Source organism: Atractosteus spatula, chromosome 2, assembly GCF_055471065.1.
Source record: "Atractosteus spatula isolate fAtrSpa1 chromosome 2, fAtrSpa1.hap1, whole genome shotgun sequence".
Classification (NCBI taxonomy): Eukaryota; Metazoa; Chordata; class Actinopteri; order Semionotiformes; family Lepisosteidae; genus Atractosteus; species Atractosteus spatula.
In genome coordinates this window covers 62229733-62249384 of record NC_142707.1, presented here as the reverse complement: position 1 = coordinate 62249384, position 19652 = coordinate 62229733, and the positions used below count along the sequence as shown (strand labels likewise).

At 36.7% G+C, this 19652-nt stretch overlaps 1 protein-coding gene and 1 pseudogene across 1 annotated transcript in view; one reads left to right on the top strand and one right to left on the bottom strand.

Moving 5' to 3' along the window:
• Positions 1-1619: 1619 nt before the first annotated feature.
• Positions 1620-15537, top strand: LOC148840028 (cytochrome P450 2K1-like; annotated as a pseudogene).
• A 2066-nt stretch (positions 15538-17603) lies between these two features.
• Positions 17604-19652, bottom strand: part of smc6 (structural maintenance of chromosomes 6) — a 28358-nt gene continuing 26309 nt past the window's right edge. Inside the window, exons 26-27 of the mRNA XM_088930308.1 lie at positions 19338-19435; positions 17604-18548 (exon numbers count right to left, since the gene is read on the bottom strand). Of these exons, the coding sequence (XP_088786434.1) occupies positions 18437-18548; positions 19338-19435 (210 nt within the window). The 3' untranslated portion in view covers positions 17604-18436. The remainder of the gene's footprint in view (positions 18549-19337; positions 19436-19652) is intronic.

Here is a 19652-nt window from a genome sequence, read left to right as displayed (position 1 = left end):
TTACCCGCTCATTACACTAAATTTCTGCAAACCCCAACCGTTCCCCTTTGAACGGTTGGGGTTTGCATGAGGCGATATAAGTCGTTTGTCTCAGCAAATACTTATTTTTTTTCATTGGAGACTTGGCACTGCGGAAAGTTACCATTTCTCTCAGTGCTGCTGTTGGTTTCCAGCTCAGCCAAAATTATTCAGACAAAAGATAACAAGTGTATATTATTAAAAAAGGGTGTTTCGAAGATTTTGTTTTGTAAGATTTTTTTTTTGTTAAATCGTTATCAAGAGGCAGCCAGCTCAAGCCATTTGTAAATGTTATGTAAGTATTGAGCTTTGTTGTGAATGTTTCGGAGGCATAGAACGTAAAATGATTTTGTGTTCATATTGCTTTGGAATACCGTAAATACATAATATAAATCACTTTTAAAATAAAAATTAAACATTCTCTAAACCGTTGTACAAAATGTAATTAAATCCATAGCGAATTTTAATTGTGCGTTATATGATAATTTTTCTCTACTTTACTACTTTTGCGCTGCATAGACTAAAATTCAGAATACCATTTGCAATAAAAAGCAGACGAGGCTCACAATAAAATATGTATTTCCTTCATATAATCAGAATGAGGCGATGTCTAAAAAGCCGCTAATGTGAAAATATGATTACCTCTATTGTATATTGAAGTTGTGATTCATCCCAGCAAGGGGTTGAATTTCTGAGTTTCAGTCTCAGATCTCAATATCCTTGATATCCTAGGGACTATCCCTGATAGTCTTTAGCAAATACACTGTGTATATTGTAACGCTCCGGGGTTCATGTAAGTATGCGCCCTCGCCGTCAGGGACTCGAACCCGGGCCTCCGGCGTCACTCAACAGGGACCCAGCCAGTTGAGCTCAAGGGAAATCTCCCGTCAGCCCGGCAGCTGCGGTTCCTGCTATTCACAAGGAAGGGCGGTGACGTTACTGCGCTGGTAAGCCGGCTCTCACAACCTGCAATGGTAAAAAAAAAAAAACACAACCTGCAATGGTGGCCGTATGCGTTACAGTATATTGGCGAGCTCATTGCATTATTAAATGAGTTGTTCCCCTACCAAATAATTAATTTTATTAATAATTACAAATGTATTTGTGAATATTATATAATGGATATTTAAATTATTACCTTGCTGGTTGAGCAGAAAATGGCAGTTGAAGTTGCAGTTACGAATATTGCTTTCAAATTGATACAGAAAAACAATAACAGAAAGTCTGTGTTGAGCTGTTTGTTGCTTGCAGTTGAGGAAAAATTAAAATACGCTGTGGAATGAAATTTGTAATGTTTTTTTTTGGTTCGGACTTCATCATAATCCACTAACTCTTACTGTATGTGTCTTTGCAGATTATTGGAAACTCAGCAAAAACAATACTGTGGACAGCCATCTTACTTGGGACACTGAAGCAACATTATCTACTTTTAAACTCCATCTTACTGTTACACACAAGCTCTTCTTGCTTCCAATTTACTTTAAAGTTCTTTCTGTTCCTACAATATGCCACACTTAGACATCTGGCCATTCGATATAACATCTCTGTTATTTGTTCTGCTTTGCTTTACTTTCACTTTCTACATTTCTAAACCCCTAAAAATGTATAATTTCCCACCTGGTCCCCGAGCTCTTCCAATCATAGGAAACATTCATATTCTGGATCTCAAAAAACCATACATGACCTTGATGGAGGTAAGTTCAAATACGGTTAAATATCAGATGTCATGTGTGTGCTCATTCTCTGTTTGGACAGAGTATGTAGCTTTGTGATCATACTGTAACTTTAGGGTTAGTTATCTACGCTTTTGAAGTTTAGGATTTTCATGGTGTTTATAACATAATCCATTAACAAGAAGGAGTAAGTGGTGATGACAAAGTGTTGAAAACTACCAGTTTGCAAGCATGTGGTAATTTGCACAATTGACAATTGGTATTTCTTGTTACGTGAAATGAAATTTGATCTTTTTGGATGAACAGCATCTAAAGGGTGTGAAGGATCTAGAGTAATTCTGCAATTGAGGAATGTTTAACAATCCCCCCTGAAAAAGTCCAAAATCTCATAGCATGCTAGAAGAGAAATCTTATTAGTCTAATCCATGTTATAGAAGGATTTACAAAATACTGAAGGGATGTGAATAAATGGAAATGTGTTTTCTGGATTTAAATTCTGTTTGACCAATAAGACTTTTCCCTGTGGAAAACTATTGAAATTACAGAGTAACATTTTTAGATTTCTTAAAGCAAGATACATTATCCCATTTGCATATCTTTTTATTATATTTGGTGTTCCTAATTCCGCAGGGTATGAAAAAATCACTTTACAGGGTACATAATGTGGCGGGTCGGGGGTGAGGTACAATAACACTGGCCATCTTTTCTGTCAACAATGGAGATAAAAATTGCTTGCATCCACTGTGCACTTTGACTTTTTTGCCCAGAAAAAGATTATGGTGGGGAGATAAGGGAATTCATGTTCCTAGTTTTAACAGGACAATGAAGTAACATTTTTAAATTATTTTCACAAATGCTTAAAACAAAACAGTATTATCTAATAAAATGTGTTACCTTTAAACCAAAATATACTTAGGTTCTTAGGCTTTTTTCACTGGAGAAAAAGTAGAATTTGTACTTGCATCATGCACAAAATTGTATTTTCTGCCTTATTTACTAAACTAATGATATGATTAATATCATTAATGACACTAAATGCCTTAATTGGAGATGACACAGTAGATACAGGGTATGCCACAGAGACAGTGTGTAGACTAAAGTCATTATGCAGATTTGCATGATTGATTTATAAGACAAAGCTCTGTTCCACAGACATTTTTATAGAAATATTGGGGATTCTGGATTGTCTTTTTGCAAATTTAATTTCCTTTACTGAATTTAGCTTGTACCTTGTTAATAGAACATACTGTAGATAAGAGGACAATATGTATTTTAACAAAAAATATGGCTTCAAAAGGATATTGGATGTTTCCCTTCACTATTTAAGTAATGTCTTTCTTTTTTCTTAGTTGGCAGAGACATATGGATCTGTGTTTAGCATTCAAATGGGCCTGAGGAAAATGGTGGTTCTGTATGGATATGAGACCATAAAGGATGCCCTTCTATCTCATGCTGATGAATTTGCTGAACGCCCGAAAATACCGATATTTGAGAAAATTACCAGAGGAAATGGTATATGCATATTATTGTTGAAGAAAGTAACTTTGATCCAGTATCTTTTGCAGAAAGGGGGCATTTTTTAAAGAATTCTTGTTATACTGTATTTGTGTATTCCTGGCTGGCCTTGTAAGTGTTTTGCAGACGTCAGTTATAAACCAGCATTCACATAAACTACAGCATCATTGTAATGAACTGAAGAACGAGTATAAAAAACTTTGTATTTATTTAAAGCAAAAAAAAAGGCAAAATAAAAATAAAGAAAAAAGTGTTAAGAAAAATACAAAAACTTACAGATAGATACTTATAGCTATAACTATATAATTCATGCTTTTTGCAGTCAAGTAGGAGTCAGGACAACCAGTGTGAATTCAGTAACCTTCAATGCATTCTCAGGAGAATTTAAAGGAGGGAGAGTGCTCTTATCCAGGAAAATTCCTATTCTTCTGAGTCTCAGGAAATCCAGTTGTACCAATATGGCCATTTCTAATGTCAAATATTTTAAGTGGGTAAATAATCCCAATATCCCTAATATGGGCATTCCAACTATTTACTTTTGTTATTTCTTCTACCACCAAAAACCTACTTGAAGTTAGTTGATGCAGCAAACATATTATAGCCATGCAAGCAAAAGAGAGAAAACTCACAAATTCCCTCTCGAGACTCTTAACTCTTCAAGATGCTTTACATTTTTCTTCAATAACCACAGGCATTATCTTTGGTCATGGGGAGTCTTGGAAAGCTGTTCGCAGATTTACTTTATCAACCTTGCGTGATCTCGGAATGGGTAAAAAGACCATCGAAGATAAAATCATTGAGGAATGTGATTATCTAGTGAAAACATTTGGAGACCAAAATGGTAAGTAAGGACTATGTTCTGAATGTACAAAAAGCTCTAAATGAGAGGAGTCCATTTGGACTACTGTAGGTTGTTTGCAACAGCATTATCTTCAACAACATTTACCGTTGGTTAATGTTCTAACTGATTTTTAAAACATAAAAAATATGTATTTAGCTCTTAACAACACAAATCTTTATTTGCATGTATAATTTATTGTGGTATTAAATGTATATCCAGTATTATGTTTTCTGGCAGCACGGACTTAAAGATGTTTTAGATAGCTTGTCGAAAATCATCCTAGTATTACTTCCATGTCAGTCTCCAGTTTAAAGCAGTTCAAGTAGGCAGCTGCGTCAGCATGTGTAGGCTGCAAAGGAACAGGTAAAGGTTTATTCCATGCTGAAAAGAGAAGAAAGGAAACACAAGGCTTTGGCTGTGGAGCCTTCTTTGGGTGTGGAGCCTGCTTCACCGAAAAAAGAAATGTTTTGTTTCTTTTCTTCTCTTTTCAGCATGGAATAAACCTTTACTTGTTCCTTTGCAGTCTCCAGTCTTTGTCTTAATATTTGTTGTGGATTTTGCTAAAAAGGTACCCAAATTGTCGGGTTTGATTGGTATATCCATCTACAGTATCTATCCCTGCCCTGGCATGTTGCAGTTGAACGATTTGTTACTTACTGACATACAGTACTGTAAGAACTACAGTTGCCACTTGTGAACAAGGTCCTAAAGCAAGACTTTTCCACTGAGGGCCATTGCTTCCTCCTACACTTTTCTCTAGGAGAGAATCATGACCTTAGATCTGGCGGTGTGAACTGTTATCTGTAAGTCGCATCCAGCAATCCTCTGTGTCATTGCAGTGTTTGTAGCATGTCTTTGTCATGTTCGGCAGTATTGCCGTACCATGCAGTCATGCCATTAGTGAGGCATCACTGTATGGTATGGCACACGCACATGTAATGCATTCAGCAGCTGCTGGTGAATCGTATCTTCCCCTCGTGCTTTACCATTACAAAGGCTAACCTGCAGCTCCATTAACTGCAGCAGGATCCTCACCAACAGTGATCGTTCCAATCTCGCCAGAGTTTCTGATACTGCCTTCATTAAGGAGGACATGAACACCGATCTGAGAAGTTCCTCAAAGTGTCCCTTCTACTTCTCGACTACCTCAGTGGAAGTCAGTGTTTTACTACCTTTTCTGAGCTCTCCAAAATCCTTCCAAACCAGGTTTTTGCTTTATTGAAAACTGCATCATATTGAACTGGTCAGCCAATACTTCTCAGCCAATTCATGAGTTCAGCAGAGTTGCTTAGAGGGTCTCTTTCATTGACGTTACAACATTACCGACCACTGGTGTCTCAGTGTATCCTGTGTTTGTTACCGTGACTGGCCCTAACTGACAACAGTTCAAAGATTGATGTCCTCTGTTTCAATAGTAAAATTTGATTTAGACTTTGACTTCTGTTCTGAAGTTTATTGAGAGGTATTAACATTAATAAAAATAACCTAGCGATAGCAAGGTCATTTGCATTTTCTTCTATCCTCACCTACAATATAAAAGATCTATTGGAGCTGGGAGTTGCAATCGTTCTGCACAGGTATAGTCAACATGGATTTAGAAAATGTAGATCTCGATTAACCTGTTGGTTTGAGTTCTCTTAACAATAAATAACAGTAATGGAAGCATATGTGTAGTGTATGTAGATCTTCAGTAGCCTTTTAATAAGGTTCCTCATAAAAAGCTAAGACTGATGGTAGACATTCAGAAAAATGCATACATTTGGATAGAAAATAGTACAGATGAGGAGTGAACACTCAAATTGGAGTGGTGAAATTAGTGGAGAACCAGTGGAATCTGTACGAATACCACAGCTTTTCCCAGTTTATATTAAACAACCCAGATTCATTATAATTAGTAACCGTGACAGGTAGTCAAGTTTGCAAACAATAGAAAGTTTGGCTTAGCAACCACTGTAGAAAAAGCAAATGAAATGAAAACGTTTTAGATAATACTCAACACTGGCCAACACCTGGAAAATGCCCTTCAGTGCAGACAAATGCAAAATATTACATGAAAGCAGCAAATACCTACATTAAACACAAAATGGGAAATGATGAGCTTAAAAAGGCTACTTATAAAAAAGACTTGAGTGTAGATGTAGAAACATTTACTTATCCAGGGTGGGCCCTTGGCTTAGGCGAACTAGGAGGCTCCCTTGGGCCCCAAGTCAGCCAGGGGGTCCCCTCAATCCAATAATTATATCACCCTGCAACTCACAACTGGCAACTCACTGACGCTAAGCAGGTGTGAGCCTTGTCAGTACCTGGATGGGAGACCTCCTGGGAAAAACTAAGGTTGCTGCTGGAAGAGGTGTTAGTGGGGCCAGCAGGGGGTGCTCACCGTGTGGTGTACGTGGGTCCCAGTGACCCAGTATAGTGATGGGGACATTATACTGTAAAAAGGTGCCATCCTTCGAATGAGACATAAAACCAAGGTCCTATGGTGAATTCAAATCCCAGGGCCTTTCTCGAAAAGAGTATTGGTGTTACCCTGGCGTCCTGGCCAAATTTCCCATTGGCCAATTTCCCATTCTTGTCTTTACCAATCGTGAATCGGTTTGCCTTTGCCACGACCCCCGAGCACCGGATCACCCCCCTGTCTGTTAACCCGTCCTGATCCTCTACGTCTTTTCCCTGTTGTCCTTCTCCACTTACTTCCGGATTATACCATCTTCAAAGGGTCCTGGACTACGCTTCAATTGTATGTGCAAATTGTGATCTGGAGGGCCCCCAAAAAGATAGGGCTGGCACTGTAGGTATCCTGGAAGTGGGTAGCAGGCAAGTAGCTGAAGGAACTGCAGTAGCAAATGACTTGCCACTAGAGGCCGCCAAAAGGCCTCTAGCTAATGTAAATAGTTCAGTCATTAACTCGGTAAGATGTTACTCTGTAAAACATACTACGTGTTAATTTGTTAATTATTTACAATGTTAATTGTAAAGGGTCTTTTGGTACAATTAGTACCAAATGGTGTAATTTGGTTTAATTAGTGGTGTATCTGGCATAATAAGGGCTTGTATAGTGATAGCAGTGCTTGAGTTTAGTGGTAGTCATGAGGGTGTTTAAGTAATTCAAGTGGGTAGCTGCATCAGCATGTGTAGGCTGCAAAGGAACAAGCAAAGGTTTATTCCATGCTGAAAAGAGAAGAAAAGAAACACTGCGGACACAGCCAAAATGTTGTTTCTTGTCTTTTCAGCATGTCATAAGAAGGTTGCTTGGAAGTATTTTTCCTTAATTGTAAATTATTCAAATTGCAACAAAACTGTCTGCACTTGATGTTGTTACTTTTTATGTGCATAGATATTTGAGACTATCCTAGCTAAGGATGAGGTCTGTAACAATATGCATTTAAACCTGTGTTAAACAGTGTTGTGAGAGTATGGAGCAAGATTACTAGTCATGTTTTTTAATTCTTCTGTTTCCATTCCAATTAATTTCTTGAAAAAAATAATAGAATTACATGTTAAAACTTTGATTGTTTTATCTATAAAAATCACAGAGAACCAGATCAAAAGTATCAGGAAATGAATGGGAAATACTGGTGAACAAACCTTGTTTTTTAAGCTTCTAATGTTGATTAGATTTCAGCATTTGTTAGTGTTATCAATTTGCATTTTCAGGACAGCCATTTCAAACATGACTTTTCCTGAATGCAGCGACATCTAACATTATTATCTCCATAATCATGGGACACAGACTTGAATATGGAGATGAGAATTTTAAGAAACTTCTTGAAATGAATAATAGAAATTTTGTGCTGACAGGAAGCCCACAGGTTCAGGTAAGGAACAAAAATATTCAAAATAATTTTTAGAATTTTATATTAAATTACAAACTACAACTTTGTGCTACATCAGCAGAGTATAATTCTATTTTTCAGTTGTACAAGATATACCCAATTATCCATTCCTTACCCGGCTTTCATCATGATGTTTTGAGACACCAAGATAATCTGAAAGCATTCTTCAGAAAGATCTTCATAGAAGAAAGGAAAGTATTAGATGAAAACAGCTCAAGAAATTTTATTAATTCATTTATGAATAAACAAGAAACGGTAAGTCCTGTTTTATATCTCTAATCCTCAGCCAAATAATTTTTAGACTGTAATCAGTATGATTGTCAGTTTTTGTTGTTGCAGCTACAATTTTATTTGCAAATGTCTTGTTTACTACTTTAATCAATTCAAATTGGTAAGAAATGTTTTGTCATTTCTAGTAAAAATGCTAAAAATTAAGTAGTTCAGCAATTTAAGATAAATGCCTGAAATTTGTTGTTGGAAACTTGAGGTGTTACAATTTAATCCAATCAAAATTAATATCAGTATCAAAATCAAATGTCCTAACACTAGCTTTATATGCAGGCAAAAGAAAACCTTATTGGCAGATAATACCAAGTGCAACCTGACATGTTTTCTTTTTTTCCCTAGTACAGTATGATAAGTTAAAAGAACAATGTTTATTTACAATAATAAACATAAACACAAGTTTTCACAGCAATTTTGAACTGATAGTTATTGATCTGCGAGTTCCAGCGCCATGATTTCCATAGTCAAATAAAGCACAAAACTCTAACCAGCAATTGAGGACCAAATACAATAAAAGGAAACTCGTGTCTTCTAAAATATTAGTTCCTCCTCAGAACTAAATCACTCTCTAAACCAGATACTAAATGAATATAAATCTTTTTCTTAATAGCTAAAAAATGAGATACTACTTTTAGCCTGATGGATACTGCAAATAGGAAATCGGTATTTCTTCAATTATAATAGGCCAGTTCCTTACTTAAAACCAAGACTTGACCTCCTTAATGCACAGATTATCTCAAATGATTCTGGATATTTAGTCTGTTAAAAGAGATTTTCTCTCACAATTACTTCTTTCTCCTGTATAATTTTCTTTTCTCCACTATCTTTTTATCCTGCCATGCCATCCATGTGATTGCTCTAAGAGGGATGACACTGATTTAATCAAGAGTTGTTTGGCTATTGTGATGCCTTAAGCGAGATGATAAAATAAAAGCTGTGTAAATACACATTCCAGGATGCCCATAGATTTACTTATTGAATGAGGGACATTTGAAATTTGAGAAATTGGAAATCCCCAACAAGTCACATTATTTAACCATTAATATTAAGAAAAATAAGAACATAAAAGCTTAATATTTTCTCATTTAATGTAATAAAGATTCATATATGTACTTTTAACACACTTTCTAAATTGAATATATGAAAGTGAAAATGTATTGGATAGAAATCAAAGAATGCATGGGGTTCTTTGAGCTAAATACAATCAAATGTAATGTCAAGTTAAGTAAATGTGTTAAATAACATCAGCTATCTGGTCAAGGGATGAATGGGAATGAATATAAATTTAAAAATATTTTAGCTAGCCAGTATTTAGTGGATATTATCTTGGTGTTTTATTAGTGACTGAAATTGTAATCTTTCAGGAAAAGAAAAATCCTCATTCACACTTTCATGAGTGGAATCTGTTATGTACCGTTACCAATTTGTTTGTTGCTGGGACAGAAACAACTTCCAACACTCTGCGCTGGGCTATTTTACTTATGGTGAAGTACCCTGACATTCAAAGTAAGTTGTGTGTTCTCACCTCTATTTCAATAGTAAAATTTAATTTAGATTTCTGTTCTAACATTTTTTCAGAGGTTTAACATTAACACAAATGACCCAGCGATATTTACAGTAAGTAGATATGGATAACTGAGAAAATTTATACTGTAGGATAGTGGCCATTTCAGACTCTCATTTTATCTGGTTGGAACACACTACTTTATCAGAAGTAATAAAAACGTTGGATATTTTTGTGGTCTTCTCTTTGTCCTATAATGTATAGGACAGTCCCATTTCCAAATGCAAAGAGTTCCACTTTTGAGAGACTGATGGACTAGCTGTCCAACCTAAGACCTAAATCAGAAATAAGAAATAAATCAAAACTTCAAATTGGCAACTAGTCACTAGTGCCATTACAAACACAGTACTTAACTAGCATATTGCTTACCAGAAGCCTCTTTTTTAAGTGATATATGAAATATTGGGTTTTCTTGTAGTATTTTACTGGTGGATTAAAGTTTTTTAATTAAACCATGCCTAATCAAACAATTAAGATAATGACGCTGATCTATTCAAACTACACTGACATAAATGGTGTGACAGTGTGGTGCGGGTGGCGCCCCGGCGAGCACCGGTAAGAAGTCAACGCCCGGGGTGAGGGGCCAGAAGCACCGGGGTGAGGTTAGCAGGGACCAACAAGAATACGAACAGAGGTGGAAAAATAAACAAAAAGCAAAAAGAAAGTGTACCACTGTGCCTCGTTACCTCCAGGCTGGGCTTTCCCTGTTTAGCGGGGTCCAGTCTGGTGAGCAGAGCGCGTAAGGTAAAAACAAAACAAGAACTGAGTGCGTAACAAAACATGCGTGTGTAAGCCTGCCCTACTGAAAGTGCGTGATGGGACAGGCAGAAATAAAAATGAAAAGAGAACCTTACGCGGTTGCAATCCCCTCCGGGACTGTCGGTGAAAACTCCCCCCTTCCGGGGATGTCCAGTGTGTCTTTATAGGATCCGCCCAGCTGGGGCTCATCAGCCTGAAGCCAAAACAGCTGAGACCGCAAAGACAAGGCGTCGCCCTTCTACCAGGGCTCCGCCTCCACACTGGGCACGCCCCCGCGTAATGCCACAATGGATATAAAATATTAACTACACAAACTGACGGGTAAATCAGGAAACAAAGCACCACACCGTTTCAACTACTATTTATCTTTAGATTTGTAACGCGTTCGTGGACACCTATGTCGTGTCGGATCATCCTAATCCGTTAACATGACATGGAGGACATACACATAGAAATCCTGTGTTTCATATGGGGAAATGCAGGACTGGGGCTGTGGCTGGACCAATCCTGAAGTGAGCAACCTTCCCAGCCCAAACTTTGTCCATTACCTACTGGCCTTTCTGTTTGCTGTGTTGACTAGTACCTAAACTATCACGATAATCCTGTCTGGCCAGAGACATATTACAAATAGGCATTGCCAGTGCCCCTGACACAGCAGTTGTTTTGTCATTTAATATTTGTAATAATATGCCTCCTCACAAGACTGAACCTTTTTAAGCCTAATCCATTGTCTCACCATATGATTTTACCAACCTATTCCGTTACCCGAGTAGACTACATTTTTATGGAGGAATCACCTTGCAGGCAGCTGACGTTTATTCCTCTAATAATTTTGGACAAAATACAGAACATTATTAAGCTCTCCATCTCTGGAGTATCCCCACACTATCCTCTAGTGGACCGAAAGCACATAGAAAAAACTGTGGGCGAATTACTAAATATCTGTTAGTTTCTTTGAGTTTTGAGTTTTTAGTGACTGCAATTGATGCGTATCAATACTATGCACGCTTCTTATGTGGTGACCAATGTAATCCATGCAGGATTACCAGTCCTGCCAATGGTGATTGTCTGTCCTTCTGTTCTCAGAAGAAATCCAACATATCCACACCTGTTTCTGACATAACATGGGTCTCTACAATGAATTTCAGACTGTCATCCCTTTTCATGCTGCCCACGTCAGTGTCCACCCAGGTTTAAGCTGATGCCTTGTATTAGAACCAGGTGGCATTTTCTAATGGGTTCATGATGAAATACACAATGCACTCAAAATGTTCCAAATCACTGGCATAACTGATTTCTGACAGTAAGAGGTCCTTTTAAGTGAGGATTTGAAGTGTTTTTACTTAAAACAACTGAACAAAAGACCAAGTATAAAATAATTAAAGCAAGGAATTCAAAATGAGATAATCAATGACATCAAACCTTTCTCCAAAGTGGGTCTCCCGAAGTGGATTAGGTTTTACACAAAAAAAATCAACGGGAACAAATCTGTTAAATGTGAAAGCTTTGACTATGTGCGGTCAAACACTGTATGCACAGGATATGAAGTGCACATCATGTCCTTGTTGCTTCCAGTGGACCATGTGACAGCACCACTCTTAGAGGAGAGAAGGTGGGAGGCTAAAACACTCCCCAGCAGGCTGTGAGGGGCACAGCAGGCACTGTAGGCATGTGTGTTTCGTGCTGTAAAGTGATGGCCATTCCCTGTGATCTCACAGCAGGCAAATGAAAGGGTGCAAGATTATGATGTAGCCTTCCTCCTGAACTCCTGTTATAAACTCCATATATACATTCAAACAAGGAAGAGTACACAGGTGTATATCTCAACTTTGAAAATTCCATTTGGAAGACATTTGTTGTCTAGTTGCTTGTGTAGAAATCAGATCATTTAGCTCCTCATCTGTAGATCACTATGGACCATTGTATTCTGTCATTTCTGTAAAAAGTAGTAATGTAATTTTCTAATAAAATTTCTTCAACTGTGAAATTTTGGATTATCCGTACAAGTCCTCAAGGTCAGTGAGTAAAACCTTAGGAAACAGGTTAACTTGTACTAGTTAAGAAACAAACTAAAATTAACTAGATGAGTCTTTGGTGATCCAGGAGTAAGGTGATTTTTTTTTTTTACAGTAGAAAAAAATGGCACCATTTGATGGTTTATTTTGATTATTAGAACTTATTGGTTGTACCACGGTTTGTATTTTGAATGTCTGTTCACATTTGTTAATTTGATGCACTTTCTAAGAGGTGCTGCAGGCTGGCGTCATTGAACTATTCTATATTTCTTCTAAAACCGACGTTAAATCTGTCCATTCTCTAATTTAGAGGAAGTTCACAAGGAGATAGACAGAGTTATTGGGACTTCCACTCCTAGGTTTCACCATCGCCAGCTGATGCCATTTTCCGATGCTGTGATGCATGAAACCCAGAGATTTGCAGATATTTTACCAATGGACCTTCCCCGTGAAACTACCGTGGATGTAACTTTCAGAGGATATTTAATTCCAAAGGTAAATTTGTGCTGTACCAATGAGTTATCGCAGGACAAATCATGGCAAAGCAATTGCAGGATGATGAATTAACTGATAATTTTTAAAGAATTTTGGAGTGCAGAGGTTGGGTGTACAGTACTATGCATCTCTATTATTAAAGTCATGGGCACAGATGGTAATTAGCATATTCACACAAAGAGGGAAAAACGAGAAGATTCAGGCCTTCCCAAGCCAAGAACAGTTAGGAGTGGGAATTGTGACATTTTTGATCCCTTGATCCAGCATGATTGATGATTTTACTATATTCGGAGCAAAAACGTGATTCTAATATTTCCCTTATACAGTTGTAGGGTACTCCTCTACATACCACAGGGTCTGTGGTACCAAATGTTGGGATTGTCTCACTCCTGTAGACTTCTCCCTCAGGATCCATAGCAGTCATGCCTCATACATATGAACTTTAGGCCTGCGAAAGTCATAAACACACTACACAGGTGCAAGTAGTTCAGGTGGGTAGCTGCGTCAGCATGCATAGGCTGCAAAGGAACAAGTAATAGGTTTATTCCATGCTGAAAAGAGAAGAAAGAAAACGTTTCAGCCGTGGAGTCTTCTCACACCTGAAGAAGGCTCCATGGCCGAAACGTTGTTTTCTTTTTTCTCTTTTCAGCATGGAATAAACCTATTACTTGTTCCTACACAGGTCAAGTCTTCTTAACTCTTTCTTTTCAGGTTGCACATAAAAGGGAGCCTCTGCAGAGGAACTACCAGAATACAAAATTACAACAGGCTAAGAACTCTGGACACTCAGCTGTGGTGCCAGAGGGTTCACACCAAGACCAAGCCCTCAAGTTAAACTCTGCATCATCAGAAATAACATTCTTTAATCATCACACAAAGTATTGCACATGTAAGCGATCTCCAATATGCTCTAAATCCAGCCATTCAATTTAAAAGTAATATCTGAAATCTGAAGTATATAATGGTACGATACAAGCACTTCACCAACTGGTCTGACCCATAAACTTTCTAGTTATAAGTCAAGAGCTCCAAAAACTACTACATTTTGCGGTTTCCATGTCTTCATCCTTTTGGGTTCGTTTCCTCTCCTCAGCAGAGGTTTCTGAGCCACTGCACTACATGTCCACGGACACAATTTTACACAAATATGCATCTTAACTAAACTTGAAGAAACAGTAACAAGTGAACTTACAGAAAAGTTATTTACAAGACCTCTACTGATTATTTTCATACAGAGAATTTACATTTGGTAACTAATCATTGTTTTTGGAATGTCTATCTCAACCTCTTGTCAAAAATACCAGTTTCTCGAGCCACCTCAGAGACTCACATAAAGCAGTGGGTGAAACATGAAGTTGAGCTACAGACTGTTTAATATGTTTGCAAGTTGTTTATCTGTTCAGAACTATTAAACATAATTGTATGTTTTTCCTTTTTTTAGGGAACTTACATTATTCCATTACTGAGGTCTGTACACCGTGATAAAAAATACTGGGAAAAGCCGGATGAATTTTATCCTTCACATTTTCTCGATTCAGAAGGGAACTTTGTAAAGAGAGAGGCCTTTATGCCCTTTTCAGCAGGTAAAATAGAGATTACTGAGAAAGAATAACAAATTAGCCAAAGCTATATTCATTACAAGCTTTTCAAGAACTTGTCTCGCATTCATTTCCTTCCGGAGAACAGCTGTTTCTGAGTGTTTTGTTGTGCTCAATTTCTCAATTTTCCCCTTCTCATGAAACAACATTCTGGTGTGCATTCCATTTGACACAAGAAGAAAAGATCCAGCTTGGCCACTGCCATTTTTTTACTAATTCTGGAACATGTCCTCATCATGTTCATTGACTTCCTCAAAAATATATTTGCTTGTATTTCGGTAAGATCACATGAAAAAATAAAAATAAACATAAAAATAAACCAGGCAGTGTTGTAAGAGATTGCATAAATAACCATTAATGTATAACCTTCACAGAAAAATAGTTTACTAATGTGATGTCTTGATGACATATTGCAAGAGTCATCAAGTAATTTGCAATCTCTATGTTCAATTTTTGGCGATGTTAAGAAACTCATAGAAGAAACATTGCAGAAGAAGGCTGGCCTACTCATCCTAGGGTGATACTTATGGATAGTGTGAAGTCTCCAACCTCTTTCAGTCCTCAAGCAATGAGATATTTGATCTGAGGTCTTCAAAAGTTTAGAGGGAATTTAAAAACTTAAGTTCAATATTATTAAAGATTGTTATGATAGACAATGGGTTCAGGGAAGAGGATGCTCAATCACGATGCAGATTTAGGGTGAATAGGATGGTTTTCTTACAGCCTTTTCTTCTTTGGCAGGACGTCGAGTCTGTGCTGGAGAAACGCTTGCCAAGATGGAACTTTTCTTATTCTTCACTTCCCTGTTTCAGTCTTTCTCTTTCCATGCTCCTCCTGGTGTCGCAGAAAAAGATATCGATCTCTCTCCTGTCGGGGGGCTAACTTTGTCACCTAAGCCCCAACTTGTGTGTGCTGTAAAGCGCAAGGATTTTGCCTAGAAAGATCAATGCAACATTCTAGATGGAAGCTAAATGTGCTGTATTAATTGCATTAAGTGAATTAGGAGGTGTGCTGTTCTTCATTAGAATGATTGAGATTTAGCCAACATGACGGGAAAAATCCATGTGTAGTAATGTATGTGAGTGAAAGATGTTTAAGAAATTGCTTTCAAGAAACCGTGTTCTGACAGTTTTAAAAGGCTGTAGCTAGGAACTATATAATCTTTATAAAAATGTCCAAGAAGAACATGTCAACACAAAATTTCCACCTGTACTTTAAACTCATACTATAGACTGCTGTATATTAAATTGATACAAATGATCAGATTACCTAGAATACCATAAATAACTTCAGTTTCAATTAATTTAAAAATGAAAGTGTATTATGCTGTTTTGCTTACAGTGTATTGATTATGATGTATTACATTCTATACCATATTACACCTAAAGTTTTAAGAATGATCTATTACAATTATTACATGATTTAAAATTTTAACTGGTAGTAAATCATAGAAATGCTTCTGCAGTAGTGTATGTCACAAGATACTAACAATTTATCTTTTTCATTTTGTGGATTGTTACTGAAAATGGTGTAATAACCATGCTAAAATGTCACAAAGACTCACTTATGTGGTTTAGAAATGCACAGTAGTTATGTAGTATGTAGTTTGTATGAGACAATCCACTTCAGCAACAAACAAAGGAAGGTACTGGAAAGTAAACTCATGATATCTATTGCTAATTTGGCTACATACATTAATTATTTAATGTTAATTTTGTCAGATCAATTTAACACTTAAGGGTCTTATTTTAAGTTCTGCAATGGATACAACTGAAACACTGCATGTCCTGTAGTACTGCTTTATGATTGAGACGTAAGGACCATCTTTAACAAAATATCAGACAAAGTTGAGCATTCATAAAGAATTAATCTGTAATAGCAGAGAGAAAGCACAAGTAAAAATGTCTCATCCAGCCATATAAATATAATACAAACCTTTTATCTGCAATTGCTACAAACCCTGAAAACCTGCCTAATTTCAAGTCCAAGTATTCAAAGTACAGGGTGCTTAAGAAGTTATTGTATCTAAACAGGTGTATTTTGAAAATGGATCGCCACAAAGCAAAGTAATTTTCATGCACATACTAACAGAAATAACAGAAACCCATTCTCACAGACATTGACAGGATACCCCAAAAGGCATTAATATCACAGGTTTCAACAACTGAAGAGGCAGTGTATTCCTGAACTATACAGATCAGTGGACGGTACAGATGTTCAGCTCTCCATTGTGCTACGAATAACCTGTTGCAAGCAAGTCTAGAGAAAATTTAATTCCTCTGTGATTAATAACACAGGTATTAGAATACGAAACACTTTAATCATAAATATGAGCTTATTAATTCCATTCAAATTTCCCGGCAATTTTTGGCAGAACGTTTATTCCCTGTTCTGAATATCTTATGCCTCTTATTTAATCTCACGGTATATTGCATTCCTCAAAACTAACTTGTCAAATTAACATTTTAATGTTCATTTTTATTTGCACATTAAAAGCCAATTTCTTTAAGGAAGGAAAGCTTACTTTCATTTATTTTTCAGGGCTTTCAAAATACTGTAAAGTTGTCATGTTCATCAAATTAAAAAAGGGATTCACAAACGTAATAAGTTGGTTCTTGGAATCATGCTATAATGATTAAAAGGCACTTGCTTTGCCTGTGAACTGAGTAAAGATATAGCTGCTCAGCTGAGGCCAGAAAATATAGTGTGCATACTAGAAGATAGAAACATGAACATAAAGCTATTAGCTGTTCTTAAACTGATAAGTTATTTTATTTTGTTTAAAGTTATTTTAAGAGGGTTTGAAGTTTTGTTTATTTTTGATTAAGTGAAGCCACTATAAATTTATTTTGAGCTAATTCGATTTAATCATTAAAACCAAAAAATATTAGGGAAAAAATGCGTAATTTGGTCTTGAGATGTGCAAAGACGCTGGCTGACAAATACTGTTTCAACCTAAAATATCCATGAGCTTGTAAGCTGTAAGAAAAATGAAAAACACAACTGAAGTGTTGAAAATTTTAATGGGTTTTAAAAAGCGTCTAATACACAGGTAACAAGATCCTCTAGTTTTTCTTGAATCTCTGAACCTGATTTCTTAATTGATCTAATTAGATAATGTCCAACGTCCAGCGTTTTAATGTGGACTTAAGTGTCTTAATCAGGTGCTAATTGTGAAGCACGAATAGAGGCTACAGGACTCCAGCCCTGGTGGACTGGTTGCCCATTACTGTGATGAGGTCTAAAACCTGAGCTATACTGCTCATTTATTAAATGGCAACATTTATGTATACACTTAACAAACTATAATGAAAAGGCACTGATATAGCATGTAATGCGTTTCTAATGCCTTTCTGTATATAAATCATGAGAACACACAGTTGTCCTCACTCTTGGGGGCGGAAGACCACAGTACCGCAGGATTTATAAACCACAAATATTTTTCTGACTAAAAGACTAGAAATACTAGTAATTAAGGCAAATTAAAAGAGCTCAGGTAGAATGAAATTCAGAAGATCCTATGCTCTACCAGATCAGGATTGAGAAGCAATGTCTTACCATTAGTACTCTTTTACTGATGAAACATCATCTGCACACAAGCAATATATACATTATTTAAATATATTCATACACTTTAGTTTTTCAACTGAACACATTCTACATATTTTGAGCACTTAAACATTTTATACACCATATGTTTCCTTGCTTTGTACAACACATACTGTAGATTCATTAGTTTTACGCAGCACATTTTCAATTAGGGATGTCAGTGCAGGTTGGGCTCTAACTCTAAAACCCCAAAGCCAGTTCCAAGAAGGACCTTTAGCTGAAAAATATTCACTTTTCATCTTCCTCTTCCTGATTTCGTCTCGCAAACGGCAATGTGGTCTGTGTACGATCTGGGTCATTGAGACGAAGAATCCGAATCAAATTATTCACTGGCAGAGAACTGAAAGACAGTACATAGATGATAAACGATAATGGAAATCCAGATCTAAAATATAAACACAACTATATACAATACAAGGAAACAAGTTAAGATTTATTCCATGCTGAAAAGAGAAGAAAAACACAACATTTTGGCTGTGGAGCCTTCGTCAGGTGTAATACCTGACACCAGAAGGATGGAATAAACCTTTACTTGTTCCTTTGCTGCCTATGCATGCTGACGCACCTACCCACTTGAACTTTTATATACAATATATATAGGGATTTTCATGTTTAGTGATAGCCTTTAAATATCAAATAAAAAAAAATGAAATCAATGTTGATCCAAACAAAATGAGAAAAAACACCACAAAACATTATTCCCTTTACATTAGTATAACTCATTTACTGACAGTGTTAAAAGGAAATTACTGACACTTGTCTTTATACTCAGAACTTGCATATCCTACCCCCAAATATTTTCACTCAAATTACAGCCATACAGTATGTAGACAGGTTTATTGTGCTGCTTTTTCATGTCCGCCAGGTTTGGCAGTGGTTTTACTGAAAACTATATAAAATAGCAAATATACGCAGGACACACTTTAGTTTAGAGATTTAGTTTTTTGTATACAGCACTTTTGTTCGAAATTGAACATTTTCTTTTAAAAAACTAAAATATTGAATACTAAATTATTTTATTAGCACACTACAGACTTACTTGAAAACACAGTATGGTGTAGAGGGGCCTGATTGTTTTCAAACTTTTCTTTAGAATGGGAAGAGAGAAATATCAAGACTGGAGCTGTACCTCATGCTCTGTGGGGTCAGGAAAATGAACTGCCGGTAGCGCTGACTTGCAGCAATTTTCAACATCATGTCCATGGAAATTCTTCGATTCACCATATCCTGTATTTTAAAAAAGGAAAAATCTTCCAATGAGCTTATTTCCTCAGTCTCCCTTTTTCTCCCCCATTCAAAGGCAATTCTATGAATATGACACAAGTGCACTACACTCCTGGACCTTACTGACAAAGCCAACCCAATTAACCTCTACAGGGAACTACAGCAGCCACCAGCAAAGATTGGCTTGGCTTGAACAAGCAAATGAGGAAGAGGAACAGGT